This window comes from Hesperophylax consimilis, chromosome 17 (genome assembly GCF_061612785.1).
Source record: "Hesperophylax consimilis isolate HC1 chromosome 17, BYU_Hcon_1.0, whole genome shotgun sequence".
Lineage (NCBI taxonomy): Eukaryota > Metazoa > Arthropoda > Insecta > Trichoptera > Limnephilidae > Hesperophylax > Hesperophylax consimilis.
In genome coordinates this window covers 31,194,480-31,216,743 of record NC_142852.1, presented here as the reverse complement: position 1 = coordinate 31,216,743, position 22,264 = coordinate 31,194,480, and the positions used below count along the sequence as shown (strand labels likewise).

Below are 22,264 nucleotides of genomic sequence, written 5' to 3'. Positions count from 1 at the left end.
ACAAAGTATGGTACTGCCGCATGCGCAAACTTTACAAAGTATGGTACTGCCGCATGCGCAAACTTTACAAAGTATGGTACTGCCGCATGCGCAAACTTTACAAAGTATGGTACTGCCGCATGCGCAAACTTTACAAAGTATGGTACTGCCGCATGCGCAAACTTTACAAAGTATGGTACTGCCGCATGCGCAAACTTTACAAAGTATGGTACTGCCGCATGCGCAAACTTTACAAAGTATGGTACTGCCGCATGCGCAAACTTTACAAAGTATGGTACTGCCGCATGCGCAAACTTTACAAAGTATGGTACTGCCGCATGCGCAAACTTTACAAAGTATGGTACTGCCGCATGCGCAAACTTTACAAAGTATGGTACTGCCGCATGCGCAAACTTTACCAAGTATGGTACTGCCGCATGCGCAAACTTTACAAAGTATGGTACTGCCGCATGCGCAAACTTTACAAAGTATGGTACTGCCGCATGCGCAAACTTTACAAAGTATGGTACTGCCGCATGCGCAAACTTTACAAAGTATGGTACTGCCGCATGCGCAAACTTTACCAAGTATGGTACTGCCGCATGCGCAAACTTTAAAAAATTGTTTTTTTTTTATTGTATGAACGAGATAAAAAGTGAAGTTACAGCATTCTTGCAAATTCCTTATTTTAATTGTGTATTCTCCAAAATTCAATGAAGTTGAGATTAAAAATGCTTTTATTCAACTTTTTCATATTTGAAATTAAAGTATAGCAAATTACATTTCAAAAACAACAATCGTATTTTTTTAAATCTTCAAAAAGAAGAAATACATATAATATTTAAAATACATTGGAAAAATTCCGAAATTCTGTGAGGAATTATTATAATTATTAATAGTTTATACGACAGATAAACAATCCTCTCTGGCTGTATAAACAATGTATATCTTCTATTAGTAAGCTTTTCACGTATACGGTTATAAACAAATGTATAAAATATTTACAAAAGTGTTTAGGTGCCTGTTTTAGTTGCTTATCGGAGGTTGGCACTCACCCTTTGTGTACCGATATGGAGAATGCATCAGAAATGACCCAACGATTGGTGATAAGTGCACCAATGGTATCCCATTTTGTAGATTCATATTCACCGAAACCAACAACAGCCTGGAAAATAAAGAAATTATTAGTAATTTACTAGAGTTTGACATTTGTTAATAATAGAACATTGTGCATTTTTAGCTTCTAGCTTTTATAAAATGAAAAGGTATAGTAGGCGCTGCAAGGCAAAGGGAGTAAAATGTACGTACTAAGTGAGGAAAGTCTCCCTTGGATATCTGCCCATCAGCTGGCTTCCTTCTGGGGTCTGTGGGACACATATCTCCCCTGGTCCACCCTTCCACCGTCTCCACACAGGGATACGCCAAGACCGCAAGACCCAAACAGTCTGCAATAAAAACCATGTTATAATAATATATTAACAATATTGGACAATTTGTATAACGCCGCTTTTGTGAGATATCATCTCAGGGCGCTTAACAGTTAATGCAGGTATTACAAAAATATGAATATTACAAAATTAAAGTAAAGTTAAGTTAATAATGAAAAGGAACAGGTGACATGAAAATAGAAGATGGAGACTCTGCAGCAAGAATCTTTGGTTGTGAAGAAACTGGACCAGCTGCTGCAGCGAGAGAGTGCACCGCGTCCACCAACAGTGCCAGCGCGGTGTTCGTCATCCATCCAGGTATGTGTCTGCTGCTAATAGAGCGCTGACACCATATCCTCACATAGATAACAGACCTTGGCAGCACCGCTGTGACGTTCAAACAAACATAGAAGATGGAGACTCTGCAGCAAGAATCCTAGTAGCCCAATCAATTAAGGTTTTGTGTCGGAACTAATTCCCCGGAAGCTAAATAGTCATTGCTGGCTGAAGATAAAGCCCCAAACTTAGCACCAATATTATTATGCACCTACAGACTTGCTAATAAAAACAATCAACTTGTAAAAAACAGTATTTTACAATCATAATATTTAAAAAAGTCTTAAAAGTTAAATCTTAAAACCCCATGTACTAGAGTCGACAATTCTACCAACTTCGCCAAATGCCGATCGGGTAGGACCGATATTTATTTTACATATAAATAGCTGCAATGTCATTCAATTTCACAGAAATGCGTATATGTCTGCGTGTGCGCACGTGATTTCCACCAAAACTTAAACGTATGCATTGTAATCGACAACGAGTCTATCTGCCAAGTTTCAGCTATATCGGATATCGGGAAGGGGGTAAATTTCCACTTCAAAATATTTTAGAAATTTAAATAGATATATTTGAAAAGGCTGTGCCTTTTGATATATATCGCAATGTAGCAATCAGTGCCATCTGTTGGTACTTGAATTAATTAGTGCAGCTTTACTAACGAAATAATTATCATAATTCATTGGTTAAAACTTTGTATTGTCATCGACAACGAGCCTATCTGCCGAGTTTCAGCAAGATCGGATGTCGGAAAGCGGGTTAAGATTTGCATTAATTCATTTCCGAGAACAAAAGTGAACTCGAATACATGTAACGTATATAATTGAATAAGAAGATAACGGTTACAGCTAGGAATCGAACCCAAGATCTCTCGTCAAAAAGGTGTATTGAAAAAAAACACTACTCAACCGTTAAACGGTGTTTTAGTTAAACATTGAAGTAAGGAAGAGACAGACCTGCCCATAAACAAAGTGGGAGTGACGTGAGCGTGTTCCATTCATTATTTTGTTATTAAATGAATCTGAGAGTATACAGGAACCTCGCATTGTATTATTATTATTTAGTTCAGATAACAAAATATGCTTGCGAATACAATGGCGTACAAAAAACTTAACCCCCTGATAATAAGTATATCATTAACTCATTAAGTTTTTAAGTTCCAAAAAATATATTTGTTATTTTTGAAGATAATATCTATACATTTGTTACGCCGAAACGTTAATTTTATGAAATTCCATCGGTAGAAAAAAATCGTAAAGTAAGCTCCGAAAATTCTTAAAAACACGCTTTTTTCTGTTATTTAATATGTTATTGGCATTCAAAGTGTATCTTTAAATGCAACTAAAACATTTGTTAAGAGATTTTTGCTCTATTTCAAAGGAATCGTGTTTTATTAAATATTTTCACCATTTTCGCTTTTATTATTTTTTTGTTTAATATAAGCGCGCTCCCTCTAACATTCGTATTTACTAATTTCCCTTTCAAACCATCTTTGAACGCTTACTACGGGGCCTTAACTATAAATCACAAATCGGGTGAGCAAAAGTTCGGGCTTGTTTCCAAAACTGAATATTTGTTACACTATTTAGTTAGACACTTTTACAAAAGTGTTATAATTTACCCACCTCACTCATTTTGTGAAAGTTTTGCGATTAAAAAAATTAAAAATAATTATGATTCTGAACCATTCATTGGATAACCAACACTTCTGCTATAGGTCACCCCGAGTGGTTCGCTTCGTTTGGTGACTTAGCAGGGGTGTCCGGGTTCATCGGGCGAGGTGTGTTCAGGATGTGCCTTCCCACCGGTTGGGGATTGGCTAGTTTGGGGAGACCCTTTGCAGCCATGCACCTTGTCAAAATTTGACATAGGCCCTAAGGGAAAGTCTTCTGTGTAGGGTTAATGTTTAAAAAAAATCAATTTGCCAAGCGATTTTAAGCTTGTTACCTATTTTCTATCGACTGTCAACCGTCAAATATCAACTTACAATCCATGGCCTTACTCCCGGTCTTGTTGACGTTGACAGTTCCGTAGGGTAGAGCGGGGCATGTGAAGCCCTTGCAGCACACCAGCGGATTCTTCAATCCATTGTAGGAACATAACTGCAAACAAATGTATTGATTTTTAGCGACAGTGAAACGCAATGAATTACTTACAAAATGATAAAACTGAACAAGTTTATAATAACATAACGATATTCTGGATGTGACGAGAAACAAGGGAAATGGATTACGATCGCTTTACATCAGAGGTTCCCAAAGAGGTCTATATGAACCCCCAGAGGTACATATCGGCTTGCTGGGGGTCTATGTCAGCGAGAAAAAATATTTGGGGGTCCACGAGATTCAAACGGGGGTACATCCGAGGGGACCTCCATTTACCTCAAGTCAACATTTAGGAGTTCCGTAAATGACACAATAGACCTTACACAAATATAATAGACTGAGAAATTACTTATTTGATATTTGCATTTTTATATTTCGTAAAGTTGTTAATTGAGGTAGGTATATAGATAGAGTCTACGTTCATTTTCTCGCCAGAATTAATATATTCAATCAAAACATTGCACATTGGAAGCCGCGAACTTGTGTTTGAAAAACGTCCAGGCTAATAATGACGTTCAACATTTAAATGCACTTCACACAGACTTCAAAACTAAGTTTGAGGACATTTAGACTATGGAAATGGAACGTTGAAGAATCGGAAAACATGTGACAAGAAGAACTGACCGGAATAAGCACTGACAAAGAACTTAAGGGGCAGTTCTGTAGAGCCAGCTACAGAAAGAAATTCCCGTTGCTTATCCTGCTTCATTTTCATTTGGTGTAATACCTCACAAGGGTGCCCCTGTCTGCACAATGTAAAGACAGAGGAACTATACCGCCACCCGGTTGTTGGGCAGGCAAGGGAAGGGAATCTTTTTACTAAAAAAAGAAATGATTATCACATGGGACGTTAATTGTTTTAGGAAAATACAAAATTCAATTTGGCATATATTTATTTTTATTTTTACTGTTTATAAGAAAAAATCATAGTTCCGTTAAACCACAATTATTCAGTTTGTCAACAAAATTTACATGTTTAATTACAATGTTAATATTTATACATAATATTACTACTGATTATATATATACATAATGTTGTTGTTACTTATTAGATATTCAGATTATTATTATTGGCACACGTAATTTAAAATAACACTAAATCTACTTGCTAATAAATAACACCTATTGATTGATAGTGATGATTAGTATAAAGTATTTCTACTTATGAGCCATGTTTTCAGTATAAATCTCAATCTATTTATGAATGTACAATGTTTAATGTTACTTGGCAACATTTTAAATATTTTGGGCACGTTATATTCTAGGGTTCGTAGTTGGTATTTATTATTGTATTTTGGAACAAGCATACCTTAATTCTTTGTGAATCTAGTGTTGTGTTCATGTTACAATTTATTTTTTTATATTCAGAGTCAGATATATGTTGAATCAATATTTTGTCCTACAGTAAGGTCTGCACAGGCAAGATATTTAACTTTCCTGTGCAGACCTTACTATGGGACAATATTGTGTCCCATAGTAAGGTCTGCACAGGCAAGATATTTAACTTTCCTGTGCAGACCTTACTATGGGACAATATTGTGTCCCATAGTAAGGTCTGCACAGGCAAGATATTTAACTTTCCTGTGCAGACCTTACTATGGGACAATATTGTGTCCCATAGTAAGGTCTGCACAGGCAAGATATTTAACTTTCCTGTGCAGACCTTACTATGGGACAATATTGTGTCCCATAGTAAGGTCTGCACAGGCAAGATATTTAACTTTCCTGTCCAGACCTTACTATGCGTCACTATGCGGCAATATTGTGTCCCATAGTAAGGTCTGCACAGGCAAGATATTTAACTTTCCTGTGCAGACCTTACTATGGGACAATATTGTGTCCCATAGTAAGGTCTGCACAGGCAAGATATTTAACTTTCCTGTGCAGACCTTACTATGGGACAATATTGTGTCCCATAGTAAGGTCTGCACAGGCAAGATATTTAACTTTCCTGTGCAGACCTTACTATGGGACAATATTGTGTCCCATAGTAAGGTCTGCACAGGCAAGATATTTAACTTTCCTGTGCAGACCTTACTATGGGACAATATTGTGTCCCATAGTAAGGTCTGCACAGGCAAGATATTTAACTTTCCTGTCCAGACCTTACTATGCGTCACTATGCGGCAATATTGTGTCCCATAGTAAGGTCTGCACAGGCAAGATATTTAACTTTCCTGTCCAGACCTTACTATGGGACAATATTGTGTCCCATAGTAAGGTCTGCACAGGCAAGATATTTAACTTTCCTGTGCAGACCTTACTATGGGACAATATTGTGTCCCATAGTAAGGTCTGCACAGGCAAGATATTTAACTTTCCTGTCCAGACCTTACTATGGGACAATATTGTGTCCCATAGTAAGGTCTGCACAGGCAAGATATTTAACTTTCCTGTCCAGACCTTACTATGCGTCACTATGCGGCAATATTGTGTCCCATAGTAAGGTCTGCACAGGCAAGATATTTAACTTTCCTGTCCAGACCTTACTATGGGACAATATTGTGTCCCATAGTAAGGTCTGCACAGGCAAGATATTTAACTTTCCTGTCCAGACCTTACTATGCGTCACTATGCGGCAATATTGTGTCCCATAGTAAGGTCTGCACAGGCAAGATATTTAACTTTCCTGTCCAGACCTTACTATGGGACAATATTGTGTCCCATAGTAAGGTCTGCACAGGCAAGATATTTAACTTTCCTGTCCAGACCTTACTATGCGTCACTATGCGGCAATATTGTGTCCCATAGTAAGGTCTGCACAGGCAAGATGTTTAACTTTCCTGTCCAGACCTTACTATGCGTCACTATGCGGCAATATTGTGTCCCATAGTAAGGTCTGCACAGGCAAGATATTTAACTTTCCTGTGCAGACCTTACTATGGGACAATATTGTGTCCCATAGTAAGGTCTGCACAGGCAAGATATTTAACTTTCCTGTCCAGACCTTACTATGCGTCACTATGCGGCAATATTGTGTCCCATAGTAAGGTCTGCACAGGCAAGATATTTAACTTTCCTGTCCAGACCTTACTATGCGTCACTATGCGGCAATATTGTGTCCCATAGTAAGGTCTGCACAGGCAAGATATTTAACTTTCCTGTGCAGACCTTACTATGGGACAATATTGTGTCCCATAGTAAGGTCTGCACAGGCAAGATATTTAACTTTCCTGTCCAGACCTTACTATGCGTCACTATGCGGCAATATTGTGTCCCATAGTAAGGTCTGCACAGGCAAGATATTTAACTTTCCTGTCCAGACCTTACTATGCGTCACTATGCGGCAATATTGTGTCCCATAGTAAGGTCTGCACAGGCAAGATATTTAACTTTCCTGTCCAGACCTTACTATGCGTCACTATGCGGCAATATTGTGTCCCATAGTAAGGTCTGCACAGGCAAGATATTTAACTTTCCTGTCCAGACCTTACTATGCGTCACTATGCGGCAATATTGTGTCCCATAGTAAGGTCTGCACAGGCAAGATATTTAACTTTCGATACAACAATGAAATGTTACGTAAAAATATTTTTTTAACTAGTAATTTAATCATAGAATTTTGAGCTGATAGTAGGTAGTTTTACAAGAATGTTCCCAAGTGGTTATTCCATACCGTAGAATTGATTAATTTAAAAAAATTTCAATATATTTCGTTCATAATATTAAAATCTGAAAGCGTCTTTCTGCCTTCGAAAACATCTGTGTTTAAATTTTATTTTGGGATGCGTTCAAAAATGAATATTTTTTTTTTTTTTTTTTTATTTATTTATTCAAAAAACAGTTTTTACATAAAAAAAACATACTCTGCACATCTCATTAGGGCATTCCTGTATCAAGATGTGCAGCTTTACAATAATATCATTTAAAAAAATACATATATGTAAACTTGAAATAATAACAACATTAAATTTAAACTAAAAAAAGAAAAGTTTATGACACGTTCGTTTCGAGACCGGTAGACAAAATAAACAAAATTTTAGTAACAAATGTTGAAAAAATGTTGAAAAAATGTTGAAAAAATAAAAACAAAAATGTCAACAAAAGAAGCATTGGTAAGTAAGTTGGCAACAATAATATTCTTCTGTTAACTAAAGTACAAGGTACCTGTGCTGGCTTATCAGACACAAGCATAGGGTAACCATACTAACAATTACAACATGGATAGTATGAATAATAAATTATGAGAAAAAATAAAATAACTAAATAAAACTAGGTAAATAATAACCGATAGGTAAGTAAATAATATTATAATAAAAAGTAAGTAAGTAAATAAATTAGCTAGACAATAATTAAAGTAAATAATAATACGAGAATTAAGTAGATAATAATAATAATAAGTAACATAATAATAAATAACCAAAAGTTATTTTAGAAGTATATAAGTACATGCGCAGTAAGTAAATAAGGATTGTATCGAAACAGAGCTTCCACAAGGAATTATGATATAAGCGACAACATGGGTGATCCAGAATCATCACTCTCAGCTAGTACGGAGATTTTGACCATTTTCTTGAATGAATTTAACGTACCTATAGTTTTTATATTTTCTCCAAGCATATTATATAGCAACGGAGCTTTATATGAAAAACTCCTTTGTCCGAAGGATGTTCTGGTATACACCGGCTGATACATTAAAGAAGAACCCATTCTAGTGCTGCGCACTTGTTGAGATCTTTTAGCAGTAAAAGTGTTATTGAAAAATTTACAGAGAGCCTGTATTATGTACAACTGCCTTATTGTCATAATTTTGCTTTCACTATATAATAACTTTGATGAATACATAAAATTTCTCTTATACATAATTTTTAAAATTAATTTTTGCGTAACATTCAAAGGCTCTAAGGTAGTCTTGTTACAAGAACCCCAACAGACAACATTATATGAAAGCATTGATTGAACAAGAGCATAATATACAGTTTTTAATGTAACTTTGTCCAAAATGTTTCTTAAATTTTTGAAAATGTAGGCTAGCCTTCTTATTTTGTTTCTTAATATAGTAATGTGATTGTTCCATTTTAAATTTTTATCAATAATTAAACCCAGGTATTTGATGTTGTCTACTCTTTCCAAAGATTGACAGTTACACTCCTGCACACAACAATGTATTTTTAATGAACGTTCCAAAGATGGTTGATTTACAGAGGAAATGCTAAAAGTAATATATTTAGTTTTGTTCATGTTTAAGGTTAACAAGTTTTGATCAAGCCAATTTTTGACTGCCCTTTATCCTGCCTCGCACTTAGCATACGTTTCATTCCATGTGTCAGCAGCAAACACCAAGACAGTGTCATCTGCAAATACAATTGAAGATCCAGAAAATTTCAATTTACAGAGGTCGTTAATATATAACAAAAATAGAATTGGACCCAGAACACTACCTTGAGGAACACCATATACAATTGATTTATTTGAGCTAATGTGATCATTAATTATTACTCTCTGTGTTCTATTTTCAAGATATGTTCTGAACCAATCTAAAGATTTATTAACAATACCCATTGAACTGAGTTTTTTTAAGAGTAAACCGTGGGATACGGTATCAAATGCCTTAGACAAGTCTAAAAAGACGGCCATTGCTTTATTGCCAGTATCAAGAGCTTCTACGACTGTGGTGATCATTTTTAATGCAGCATCACTTGTTCCCATGTTCTCTCGGAAGCCAAATTGATTATCTGAGAGAATTTCATATCTTTTTACATAAGACATCAACCTAATTTTAGCTAATTTTTCTATTATTTTTGATAACGTATTTAGCAAGGAGATAGGTCGATAGTTATTTACATCTTTGTTATCTCCTTCTTTAAATAAAGGAATAACTTTGGCATTTTTGCAATGATTAGGGAACAAGCCATTCTCAAAACTAACATTTACAATGTGTGTAATAGGTATAACTAGTTCAGAAGCATTTTGTTTGTAGACCATTGCACTTATACTGTCATTTCCACTCGAAAAACCTGATTTTAGTTCATTAATCACATTTAAAACTTCATTACAATTCGTTGGTTTGAATTCAAAGCAGGCATTTTGAATAGATTGTGTTGGATTATAATTTTTTACTAAAGATTCTTGACTGGTGTTATTTGCACTACACAAAAGATCAGCAAAATTTTGACCTATATCACTAAAAAAATTATTCACATGGTTAGTAATGACTGTTGGATTATCATTTATGGATACAATGTTATTATTTACTTTCAGTTTATTTATGGGCACTGATTCCTTTTGCAAATCCAATGCTTGTTTTATTATTTTCCATTCTTGCTTTATGTTTCCTTTTACCTCGTGAAGCTTCCCTTTATAATATGTCTGTTTGGTCGTTTTTATAATTTTAGAACACCAATTTCTGTATCTTTTATAATGTGCAAACAGTTCGATATTATTTGGTTCTTTACGACAACTCTTGTGTAATTTGTCACGTTTAATGAGGCAGTTAACAATTCCAGAAGTTATCCATGGTTTCAAGTGCTTTTTATTACAATGGATTCTCTTAGTATATGAGCAATTTCCAATATGTAATTTTAGACGCCTTATGAAATTATCAGCTGCAGTATTGACATCACTGGTAGATAAGACTGTATCCCATGTTTCCTCTTTCAGTGTCGAATTTAGTAGGTCATTATCCACAGTTAGTCTAAGCTTTACGTCTATTTTTTTTGATTTTGTTACTCTGGATTTAGGATATTTCAATAATGTAGCAAAATGGTCTGTAATACTGGTCCTGAATACAGCACTCTGAGGATCGTCTTTTGACTTAACCATAATGTGATCAATACAACTCTCAGTACTTGATGTTACTCTAGTCGGTGTAATAATAAATGGTTTTAGACCGTGGTAAATCAAAAGTGAAAGATATTGTTCACTTTTTATGTTGTTCATATCCAAAATATTTATATTTATATCACCACATAAAATCACTTCATGGTTATGTGTTGATACAGAACGTAGTAAGTCATTTAGGTGGTCAAGAAAGGTATCAATGTGTGCTTGAGAAGGAGATCTATAAACTGCTAAAACACACACATTATAAGGTAGTTGTAATTTAAGACAATTGGCATGTGGAATAGTTATTTCTTCAACAGAAACTATGACATCATTCCGAGTGTAAACGACAACTCCATCATTTTGTAAATAATTTTTTTTGGTGCTATGTGATGAATATCCAGTAATACTTGGGATATAGATTGAATCTTTCAACCAAGCCTCACTAAAAATGATAATGCCAAATCTATGTTGTATTGCGTCGAGAACAGCTATAGTATCATCGAAATTTTTTTTTATGCATCTTATATTCATACAATATATAGAGAGAGCAGAATCGTTAAGAAATTCATTACATACTGATGGGTCATCTATGTTGATATTGATTTCCTTGTCGTCATTTAGTTCTTGATCCAATAAAGAATCCATATTATATTAAAGAATCCATAGAATATTAAGCAATTACAGCACGAGAATTAAATATTCTGGGAATAATAAATAATACATCGTTTTTTTTGCGCGTAAGAAGAGAATATCAAGAGCATAATTTGTTAACAGGAAATATTGTTGCATATAGAAACATAAGGTTATAATAAAATAAAATAAATATATATAGTTAGAACTCATTACTAAAGCTTGACAGTTAGTTAATAATATTAAATAGTTGCCGTATTGTCAGAAAACACGCACAACAACTAAAATAGATTGAAATAAGTGCATAAGATGTAATACAATAGGGTATGTGAGATAGATACTCAACAATTTTGAAAGGTAAATACAATAGGTTTGAAGAATAATTTATACGTAACATGATATGAAGAATAATTTTAGCAGGTGTATAAAATATATAACAAGTTTTTTTAATAGAGTAGTTTTGAAAGTATATCAGATAATAATTAAGTATAACTAGTAAAAAAAATAGATAAAATATAAAATAAGTAACAAATAATTCAATATGGTATAGAGAATAGAAAATCAATAGTTTTAATAAATAACATGAGATAATAAGATAATATAGTAGAAGTAGATAACAGATAAAATTTAATTTTAACAATAATTGAAAACTGATTGAATGTAAACTTAACTGGTGTAAAGAATGAATAAAAAATAACTTTATTTGATAGGTAAGACCGTTAATAATTTTTTTTTTATATATATATAGAGACCGTAATAAAAAAAATAAAGTACCTATATAAAACAGATTAAAAATAAATTCAACTGGTATGTAGAACAAATAATAATATATTTTTTTGACAGGAGTGTAAGACATAATCATAATTATATATAAGTTAAAAGAATGTGAAATATGAATGCATGTGAATAATATATGTTTAAATACATATTCCCAAGTAGTTGCATAGACAGTCCTACATGAGTACCAGCAAAATGCAGAAGGGTTAAATTTAATGGTAAAAGGTGGTAAGGTAATTGTAAGGTAGAGTAGAGTATTAAAGGATACAGTTTGTCGCCTATTTTTGGAGCAGTATCTTCCTTTTTTGCAATTGTATCGGCCATTTGTTTGTTTTTCTCTAGTTTTCATATTGAGTCATAGAGTTAGAAGGGTGTTTTCTGATGTGATGAGTATAGCTCTCGATTCTGGGGTTTGACGAATGTATACACGTCCCGTTTTTATCCATACGTATGCGAGCTTTTTCTCTGTGGCCGTCTTCTTCGCTAGGTAGAATAATCGTTTATTGGTAGATGTTAGGTGTTCCGAGATAAATACAGGGGTTCGAGGTCCAGAGAGGCCAATGGAGCTGGTATTAAGTTTATCTTCCTTCAATACTGCATTCATGTTATACTTTTTTGTGCAGTTTAAAAAATCGTTTCTTAAATGTACGTGTTTGAACCTTACGATTACTGGTCTAGTTTTTGTTGGAATGGTTCTGCCCGGAGCCCTGAAACTGGTTTCGATGTCATTTGTCGTGGTGGTTGTGTTAATCTCTTTGCTTATGTTGAATAATATATTTTGCAAATTTTCACCTTCAATCTCTGGTACACCTCTTATTTCGATATCAATTTTTTTTTGTTGTCGTTCTTGGTCATCCATTTTAGCCTCGAGCATCATTATTTTAGCCTCAAGTTCCGAATTTTTTTTTTGGACTACATCAATATTTTTAATTTTTTCCATTGTTTTTTTCAGATTTGCCTCAAAATCCTCCATTTTTGTATTAAAAAAAATTATCGAGGTCTTAAATTCTTTAAACTCATCGAATAATGCTGCCACTTTAGTTTGTATGTTCTTAAATCCTTGAAGATCGGATTTAATTGAACGGAGTTCTTCCATAATGAGTGAGTACTGTTTATCTCCTGGAGGTGAGCCTGGTTTACTACCGCTGTCTGCAATTGCAGAGTTCTCTTTGTTAGAAGTAGAAGTAGATCTGGTCGTACTGCGTGTTTTCTCCATATTTTATGGTGAAAAATGTGAATTTAATCACCGAATATTGTAAATTATTCAATATTGATCACTTTGTTTTGATTTTTGATGAACTTTATTTAGTATTTATTAAAACTCTGGTGGGCAGTTTTTTGTTTAGAAATTTTACGCCTGTCAACTGGCAAGTAGGCAATATGGCTAACTTATCGGTCAGCCTGGAGATACGTATAGAGGTACTTTGCGTGTTGACAAAAACAATGACGCCTTGATACGCTTCGAAATTTAAATGTTTGATAATTTTAATTATTTTATCGATTTGAGCACTCTTTTTTGAATAATGTGTTCTACTGAAATGGTATGTCCACTAGGTACTTCACTGATATGAGTTAAATTGTTTTTTGTAGAATCATAAGATTGAACAATCACTTTGTTTTGTCACTGAATGTATATTTTTAAATGCAGATAGTGCCGGAAGGTGATATTCTTTAAAAATAGAATTAAGCACAAAGTTTCACTTATGTGATGTATTCACTATTTCACTAATATTTGTTGTTGGTTTCCTTGTGATTGAGAGAACCATAAGTCTGTTTATTCTCTTGATTAGTAACTGAATGTATGTTTTTTTTTATGGCAGATAATGCCGGAAAGACACTTTATTTCGAGAAAACTCCAACCACAGGCGAAGCGCTATCGTCGTTTTAGTGAATTTAGCACTTTACACTTGTTATTACTTGAAATTTTAATACTTTTATATTCAGTAAACTAGGAGATGATAGACAAACGTCAGTTCGGTAGTAGGTAGGTAGTATAATATGTAATATCATCCGGGAATATTTCTAAATAGATCTTGAGTGTGACAGGTGATAAATGATTTGTTCTCAAAATAAGTACCCGATGGGATTTTGACAATGGTCCGTATGCAAACAAATATTCTGATTTCTTTGTATATTTAAATTAACGTTGCTTTGTTTGTCCCCTAAAGACTCCAAAACTACTGGACCGATTTCGCTAAAAATCTCAAAGTTTGTTCTTATTAGTGTCAGGAATGTTTAAAGAGTGGTTTGCATGGTGGAAGAAGTCGGAGACGCCCGAGCTACACTGAACGACCTAGACCTAGTCAAAATGATGTAACTTTTCAACAATAACAATGTGGATTTCATGATACTACATAAAGTGAATGATACAAGAAGTCGGGGAAGCTCGAGAAAGACATGGCATGATGAAATTAACCAAATACGCGTGGTAATATGACGTCATGAACGAAATAAGAGATGCAAGGAGAATGTATGACGTGGAAGTGAATGGTGGAAAAATTCGAGGACGCTCGTAATTTTTTAATTTATTTATACTGGGTTTTTATAGACGATCTCACTTACGTGAGAACAATCCAGTTATAAAAACTCAGTTAACATACAAATACACATACAAAGACACATTAATTTTCATATACCTAAATAAAGATTAAAATATAAAACAAATAAAAATAAAAATTGAAAATTAAAAATATATATGAAATACAAATATTACAGAAAATTAAGAGACGCAAGTAATACATAATATAATCAGTGCAACATATTATTTAACAATAGCAAATTTTTTTCTGAATCCATATCTACTTCAGCACACTCAATCTTATTATACAGTCGACACATTTGGGTCAGAGGGCTAAAATAGGTGATATTATTTTTTTAAATATTCAGGTGAAAAATACTATGGTGTCTTAAACAATGGGAATTGGGGACATTTATTTCAATATTGCTAAGACATAATGAGGTATCAAGATGGCCGTGGATAATTTTATGCAAACATATTAGGTCAGTCAATTGCCTTCTTATTTTAAGTGTATTATTCTTAAAGTATTCACGACGTGCGTCGTATGATCTAAGATGGTATGAAAAATAATAGTCAAACCTATTTTTTTTAACCGATTCTATAATGTTTTCACACTTGCAATAATGTGGATTCCAAATAATGCTTCCATGTTCAAGTTTACTTCTAATTAAGGCATAGTAAAGGGTTAGTGAGCCCATAATGTTAAGTGATCTGGACTTAATGTCATTAATGTGTAAATCAAATATGAATTTAGAATCAAGAGTAATTCCTAGAACTCTTATGGAAGACACTTTTTAAAGAATAATCTTATTAATGACATAAGAAAAAAATTTATAACCTTATTTCGAGTGAAGTTTAAAATGAAACATTTGTCAACATTTAAGGCAATGCACTACGTCGTGTAATATTATAAATTGAGCCGCTATCAATAACAACCCTTACGTAGATGGCGATAAGGTTTAAATTCCCGCTTAACACCATCCGCCTGTTTTGATTTATGCAAGAAAAAAACATGACCAAAAAGTGCCTTTTATTTTATTTTGTAGATGTTCAGCCATAAATATTTTTTTTTTATCATTTTATAAATTACTTAATTTGCCACATTATACAATAAAATAATAACCGAAAATGGGTTCCTAAGTAGGAGATTTTGAACTTTAAAGCAGTTTTCATAGGCCTTATACATTATTTTTTTCTGGGCTTATAAAAAGACTTATCTATAAAATACTCGATTATTTCAAAGACCAAGATGTATTCTACTCGCAGTATTTAATTAAAGCATCTGAAACATTTCTAGGCGACCAAATTTTCAAATCAAAAACACATGATTTTTCATTACTACGTATGGGATCGCCTTAAGTGCATATCATTGAAAGTACAGCAGTTATTTAGTGTATCGAGAACCTTTTGATCGGTAACAGACTTAATTTTACGAAACATTTTAAGATCATCGGCGAAAAAAGCATAATCACATTTTAATTTCGAGCCAAGGTCATTTATGACTATAAGAAAAAGCAGTGGGCCAAGATTTGACCCCTGTGGTACTCCAGAAGTTACAACTATAGGGGATGATTTGTATCCGTTAATAAGCCAATAAGTTTCCTTCTATTCCTATTTGTTCTAGTTTCTTTAGTAAGATGGAATGGTTAACTTTATCAAAAGCTTTTTGGAAATCAGTATAAATTGCGTCTACTTGTAATCTTTCATTAAATGAATTACAGACATAATTCCAAAAGATTTGAGTTGATAGATCTATGAGGAATTGTTTATTATAATATTATTTCCACCTTATACACACAGTTTTCCGGTACACTAACAATCATAACCTCAAAATTTGGTCTAAAGCATTCAGCACCCGAGCAAAGCCGGGAACACGTGAGCTAGTAAATAATTAATATTATAAAATAAATCCATACCTTAGGAAGCAACCCTCTGCCGGCTGCAGCTCTTGCAGAAGCGCAAGCGTCGAAGGGTGCGCAAACTCCCGGGCTCCATTCTGACTCAAACACGCAACCGTCTCCTGAACAACACCATCAAATAATTACTATTAGTTACGATGTTTATAGAATACAATATTCTTTTTTTACATTTCAAAGTTTTCCAGTAATGTTGGCCTCACTGGGTGGCTTGCCCGTGCTGAGGCCTTCATTTTATAATATGAAAATATAATCTACATAATACATTTAAAGAGAAAATAATACAATTATTTTACAAGCAATAATTGTTCGCCTGAAACACTCATCCACATTGAAAAATCTCCTGATAAAAGATACATGACGCCAACGGGACTCGAACCCGTGTCCCTTCGATTTCCGGTCGACAGCTCTGACCACTGAGCTATGGCGGCTTATAAGCCGCCATAGCTCACACGGGTTCGAGTCCCGTTGGCGTCATGTATCTTTTATCAGGAGATTTTTCAATGTGGATGAGTGTTTCAGGCGAACAATTACCCTTTAGTTACCCTTTGTGCTATGCATAAAAAATCTTGTCTTAAAAACATTAGTTTACCAAAAAAAATAATAAGAAAATAATACATTTAAAATGTAATCTTGTGTGTTTGTGAGTGATGTGTGTTTATATTGGTTTTGTGTGTTACGTGTAGGTTTTATGTTTATTTTATGCTATGACATTTTGGTAATATTGTCTTTTTTGTTCTTTAATCCATTTTGTAATTTTGTGTGTGAATTTATTTTTATTTTCCTCAATTTTTATTTCAAGTTTTACATTGATTAAAGCTTTTATAGCATGGTATTGGTAGTGACTTTGTCCAAAGCTTGAATTTACTGTCGGAGTTTTTATGTTTTCTTTGTACGCTTGTCTAACTGGTCTGTTAGTGTTGTTTTGTGTATGTTGAAATTTTTTTTTTGTCAAAAATGTAGTTTAGTAGTGTTTTAACGTATAATTGGCGTATATCTAGTACGTCACAGCTGTTGAATATTTGGTCTGTATCAGTCAGTCTATGTTTACCTTTAAGATCGTTTTCTGTGCGGTTTCTATGTAATTGATAGCCGAGTTTGTTGCTCCTCCCCAAGCAATATATTCCATATTCTATTATTGATTGGCAAAGTCCAAAATGTATTCTTTTCAATTGTTTTATTTTTTAAATATGTTTCTTATGTTTAGGAAAATGTATAATATTATATGGTCAACTTGTCGAAATTCGCTGAAATATATAAATAGCACATGGGTTCAACTTAATTCATACAAGAGATAACTAATTATTTAGTGGGAGATGGCAAAAGATGCATTCAAGTCAAACAACACTCTCTATATAATGGAGACAACTAAACATGTACTAAATAGTTTGGATTATTTTAATGATTTATGCGTATTTCAACCTTCAACATAACTTTGATTACCATCTCCCATCATAAAATTAGTTATTTCTTGAAGAGATTAAGTTGAAACCAAGTGCTATTTATATTGTTTGTGCACAATAACCGTGGATGGGAATTCGACAACATTAATAAACATTTTTTTTATTATCTTAAGAGGAAGCTACAAGCCAAAAATGTGTATATTCTTGGTATACCTTATATCGTAGGTAATAGGCATTAAAATCGCTTGACAAACGGAGTCTAGAAACGTTCGATTTCAAGCAAAAAACTGGTTATTCTTTATTTTGTAAATAATTTTATAAGAAAGCAAAAAAGTTAATCAAGTGAAACTGTCACAGATAATCGAAGCTTCTTTACGCGTTCATACATTTCTATTGAAAAAATATTTTTTTTAGTAGTTTGTTTTTATATTTTTTATTGAGTAATTTAGGTATTTATTTGTATTCTACTCAAGCGAAACGATAGGAAAACCTTCAATTTATCTAAAGCATATTTTTTGTATTCATAATGTACACCAATTCGTTATAAGGATTAATCAAAATAGTGATTTGGCATTAAGTTTCGCCTTAAACATAAATTAAATAAATAACTTTGCATATAAATCAATGGTTTCTTCATCAGGGTAAATGTACAATCTTACATAAACCACTCCACCGTACAATGAAAATCTATATAAATAAAGATGTAATTATTCGTTTGTGCAATTGTTGCTTTGAAATTTTGGTACCACGTTGCATTCAAATGCGCGTATATTTGTTATACACCTAAAGTGTATCGATAAAAAAAAACATTTTTTAAACAGCGCCATCTGTTGGACGAAAAAGCAACACGCGCTATTGTTTCTCTATCTGCAGAGACAGACTGAGCCACAGCAACGCGTGGCAGGGTACAGTAAAATTTAATTTGAAAGAACAGTACATCTCAGAGGGAAAGTTTTACATAAAATAAAAAAATCTTACTGTTAAAACATTTTTGTTAAATTTAAAAAAAATAAGTAATATCATAATAATGATATCACATTTCAAAACATAAAAATGACTACAGCCTGAAATAATTTAAAAATTCGCGTACAAAACCAGTTATACCAGTAATTGTAATAATAATACCTGTTTTTATTCGCTTCAGATTGTGAGGAAAAAAAATTGAATCTATAGGGTTTTCCAATAAGAGGTGTTATTTTGAATAGCCCGCTATTTCGGTAGATGTCACTTTTGAAGCTGTCATTTTTTGACATTTGACAAGTAAAAACTACGCCATTAATAAAAATGGAACGATACACGCTTCAACAAAGCATTGAAATTCACTTGAGTGAATCAAATGCAAATCATCTTGAGTGATGAGGTCCATTTCCACCTCGTTGGCTTCGTCAACAAGCAAAATTGTCGCAATAGGGCTCGGAAAACTCAAGAGTTATTGTTGAAAAGCCTTTCTATCTTCAACTTTTGACTGTTTGGTGCGGTTTATGTTCCGGCGGAGTTATTGGACATTACTATTTCGAAAATGAGGCTGGAGCAACAGTTACGGTGAATGGATCGCTATCGAGAGATGATTAATGATTTTTTATGGCCGGAATTGGATGGTATTGATCTGGACAACGTTTAATTTCAACAAGACGGCGCTACGTGCCACACAAGCAACGAAACCATTGATCTTTTACGATTAAATATCCAAATTACACCTCTTATTGGAAATAAGAAAATACGCACGGTCGAATGGGTTAAGCGATCAGTTCTTAGAAACCAAGTACTTTACAACCTCCCCCCATTAATTTTTCTTCTGCAGAACAAAATACACCAAACATGGGGGATGTGATAGTCCCACCAGCTCCGGGAAGTTGTCACTCACATAAAACAGTTATAAAAAGCACTCATACCTTCTTGGGCACTGGAGAATTCTACGATTATGATAAAAACACAGACAAATATGCACAGATAGGAAAACATGTCGCTCCTCGTCGTTTGACTACATCAACACTGATTCAGTGCAAATAAACATTTGAGTGTAAGCACACGAGATAAAGGGATGTATTGGAAAATAATACAATTTCATTAAACTTTAATTTTGGTTACTGTTACGTTTCCACTAACACAAGATTACTAAAAGTCTGTATTTGTTTCATTGCAAAAATTCTGGTAATAACTGTAATGACGTACTAATCTCGTCGAATTTAATGTTTCAAAGACCCAATCCTGTCTGATTACGTCTAAAAAGGATCTAAATGATAATCTGGTCTCCTTCAACGGAAGCAATCTTCCGAACAGGCCTTCCATTGATATGCTTGGTGTAACTATAAGTGACCAGCTCAGGTACGGGGGCTCCATCGAAGCCAGAGTAAAGTTGGCCTCTCAGAAGCTGGGCGTACTGTACAGGGCCCGCAGATACTTTAATAATACACAACTGCTGACCCTGTACAAATCGCAAGTGCGCCCTACTGTCGAATTTGGCAGCCATCTCTGGTCCGGAGCCCCTAAATACTGGAAAAAAACCCTTGACTCTGTGCAAAAACGGGCGGTCCGTTTTTGATGATGAATCTATCAAGATTCCCCAATCTTAACAGACGGACTGCAATCTTTAGAGCACAGGCGTCAGGTAGGTATGCTGTCCTTGTTCTATCGGTATTACAATGGAAGATGCTCTGAGGAACTAGCGTCATTGATCCCTTCGGCACCGGTGCGTAGTCGGAATACACGCCAAACGCTCGCCCAACATTTGTACACGGTTGACATTTGTCACATGAGAACGGGTCGCTTCTACGACTCGTTCTTAAGTTCAACAGCTCGGCTGTGGAACGAACTGCCGGCCTCTGTGTTTCCTCCCTCCTACAACATGGGACTCTTCAAGACCCATGTTCACTCCTTCCTCTCCACAAAAAGACCCTCCACACAGCATCCCCAAAGATGACATAGGCCCTGAGGGAAATTATTTTCTTCAGGGCCTCCTGTGTGGAGTAAATATAAAATAAAAAAAAGATATACGCCAATTATACGTTAAAACACTACTAAACTACATTTTTGACAAAAAATAAATAAATTTCAACATACACAAAATAACACCAACAGACCAGTTAGACAAGCATACAAAGAAAACATAAAAACTCCGACAGTAAATTCAAGCTTTGGACAAAGACACTACCAATACCACGCTATAAAAGCTGTCAACAGTGTAAAACTTGAAATTAAAATTGAAGAAAATAAAAATAAATTCACCCACAAAATTACAAAATGGATTAAAGAACCAAAATGTCAAAGCATAAAATAAAAATAAAACCTACACGTAACACACAAAACCAATATAAACACACATCACTCACAAACACACAAGATTATATTTTAAATGTATTATTTTCTCTTTAAATGTATTATGTAGATTATAGTTTCATATTATAAAATGAAGGCCTCAGCACGGGCAAGCCACCCAGTGAGGCAAACATTACTGAAAAACTTTGAAATGTTAAAAATATTGTACCAAATAAAAAAAAACTACCATAACTCCTCATTTCCTAGATTACTTGTGGGGAGAATAATAACGCCGAGTCACTGGATTAAGTCAGTCAATCAGTCTTTAATTTATCTATCTATATAAAAATGTTAAGAGGAAGCTACAAGCCAAATATGTATATATTCTTAGCACACCTTATATTGTAGGTAATAGGCATTAAAATCGCTTGACAAACGTAGTCTAGAAACGTTCGATTTCAAGCAGAAAACTGTTTTTTTTTATAAGAAAGCAAAAAAGTTAATCAAATGAAACTGTCACAAATAATGTTAGCTATAATACTGTATTTTTTAAGTTGTATCCTTTACGCGTTCATACATTTCTATTGAAAAAATATTTTTTTTTGTAGTATTCATTTATATTTTTATTGAGTAATTTATTTTATTATTTGTATTCTACTGAAGCGAAACGATAGTAAAACCTTCAATTTATCTAAAGCGTATTTTTTTGTATTCATAATGTTCACCAATTCGTTATAAAGATTAATCAAAATAGTGATTTAGCACTAAGCTTCGCCTTAATGTTAATAATTATCTTAAATCTCTGAAAGTTCTTCACGGATTGCTTTGAAATTTTGAAACAACGTTGCATTCGAATACGCGTGTGTTTCATAAATCTATATCATATAGATGTCACCTGTGACAGGTAAAAACTTTTTTGAAATTTGTTGGACTTAAAAGCAACACGCGCTATCTTTCTCTCTCTGCAAATATATGCTGAGCCAAAGCAACGTGTGGTGGGGTACAGCTAGTCACTAAATAAAACTAAATACAAAATATTGTTTTTCGGCAGTTACGTTTAAAAAATAAAAATAAAAACTGCACCAAATTTAATTATTTTAGCTATTTATTTTTCTTTATTCATTTATCTTTTTGACCGGTTTTTTTTACATGC

General features: G+C 33.8%; 1 protein-coding gene across 1 annotated transcript in view; it reads right to left on the bottom strand.

The window, feature by feature from the left end:
* The window catches only part of LOC149416424 (trypsin-10-like), a 33,897-nt gene extending 14,061 nt beyond the window's left edge, over positions 1 to 19,836 (bottom strand). The window contains exons 1-5 of the mRNA XM_089641667.1: positions 19,749 to 19,836; positions 16,454 to 16,557; positions 3,730 to 3,844; positions 1,288 to 1,424; positions 1,035 to 1,144 (exon numbers count right to left, since the gene is read on the bottom strand). Of these exons, the coding sequence (XP_089497793.1) occupies positions 1,035 to 1,144; positions 1,288 to 1,424; positions 3,730 to 3,844; positions 16,454 to 16,557; positions 19,749 to 19,818 (536 nt within the window). The 5' untranslated portion in view covers positions 19,819 to 19,836. The remainder of the gene's footprint in view (positions 1 to 1,034; positions 1,145 to 1,287; positions 1,425 to 3,729; positions 3,845 to 16,453; positions 16,558 to 19,748) is intronic.
* Positions 19,837 to 22,264: the final 2,428 nt, after the last annotated feature.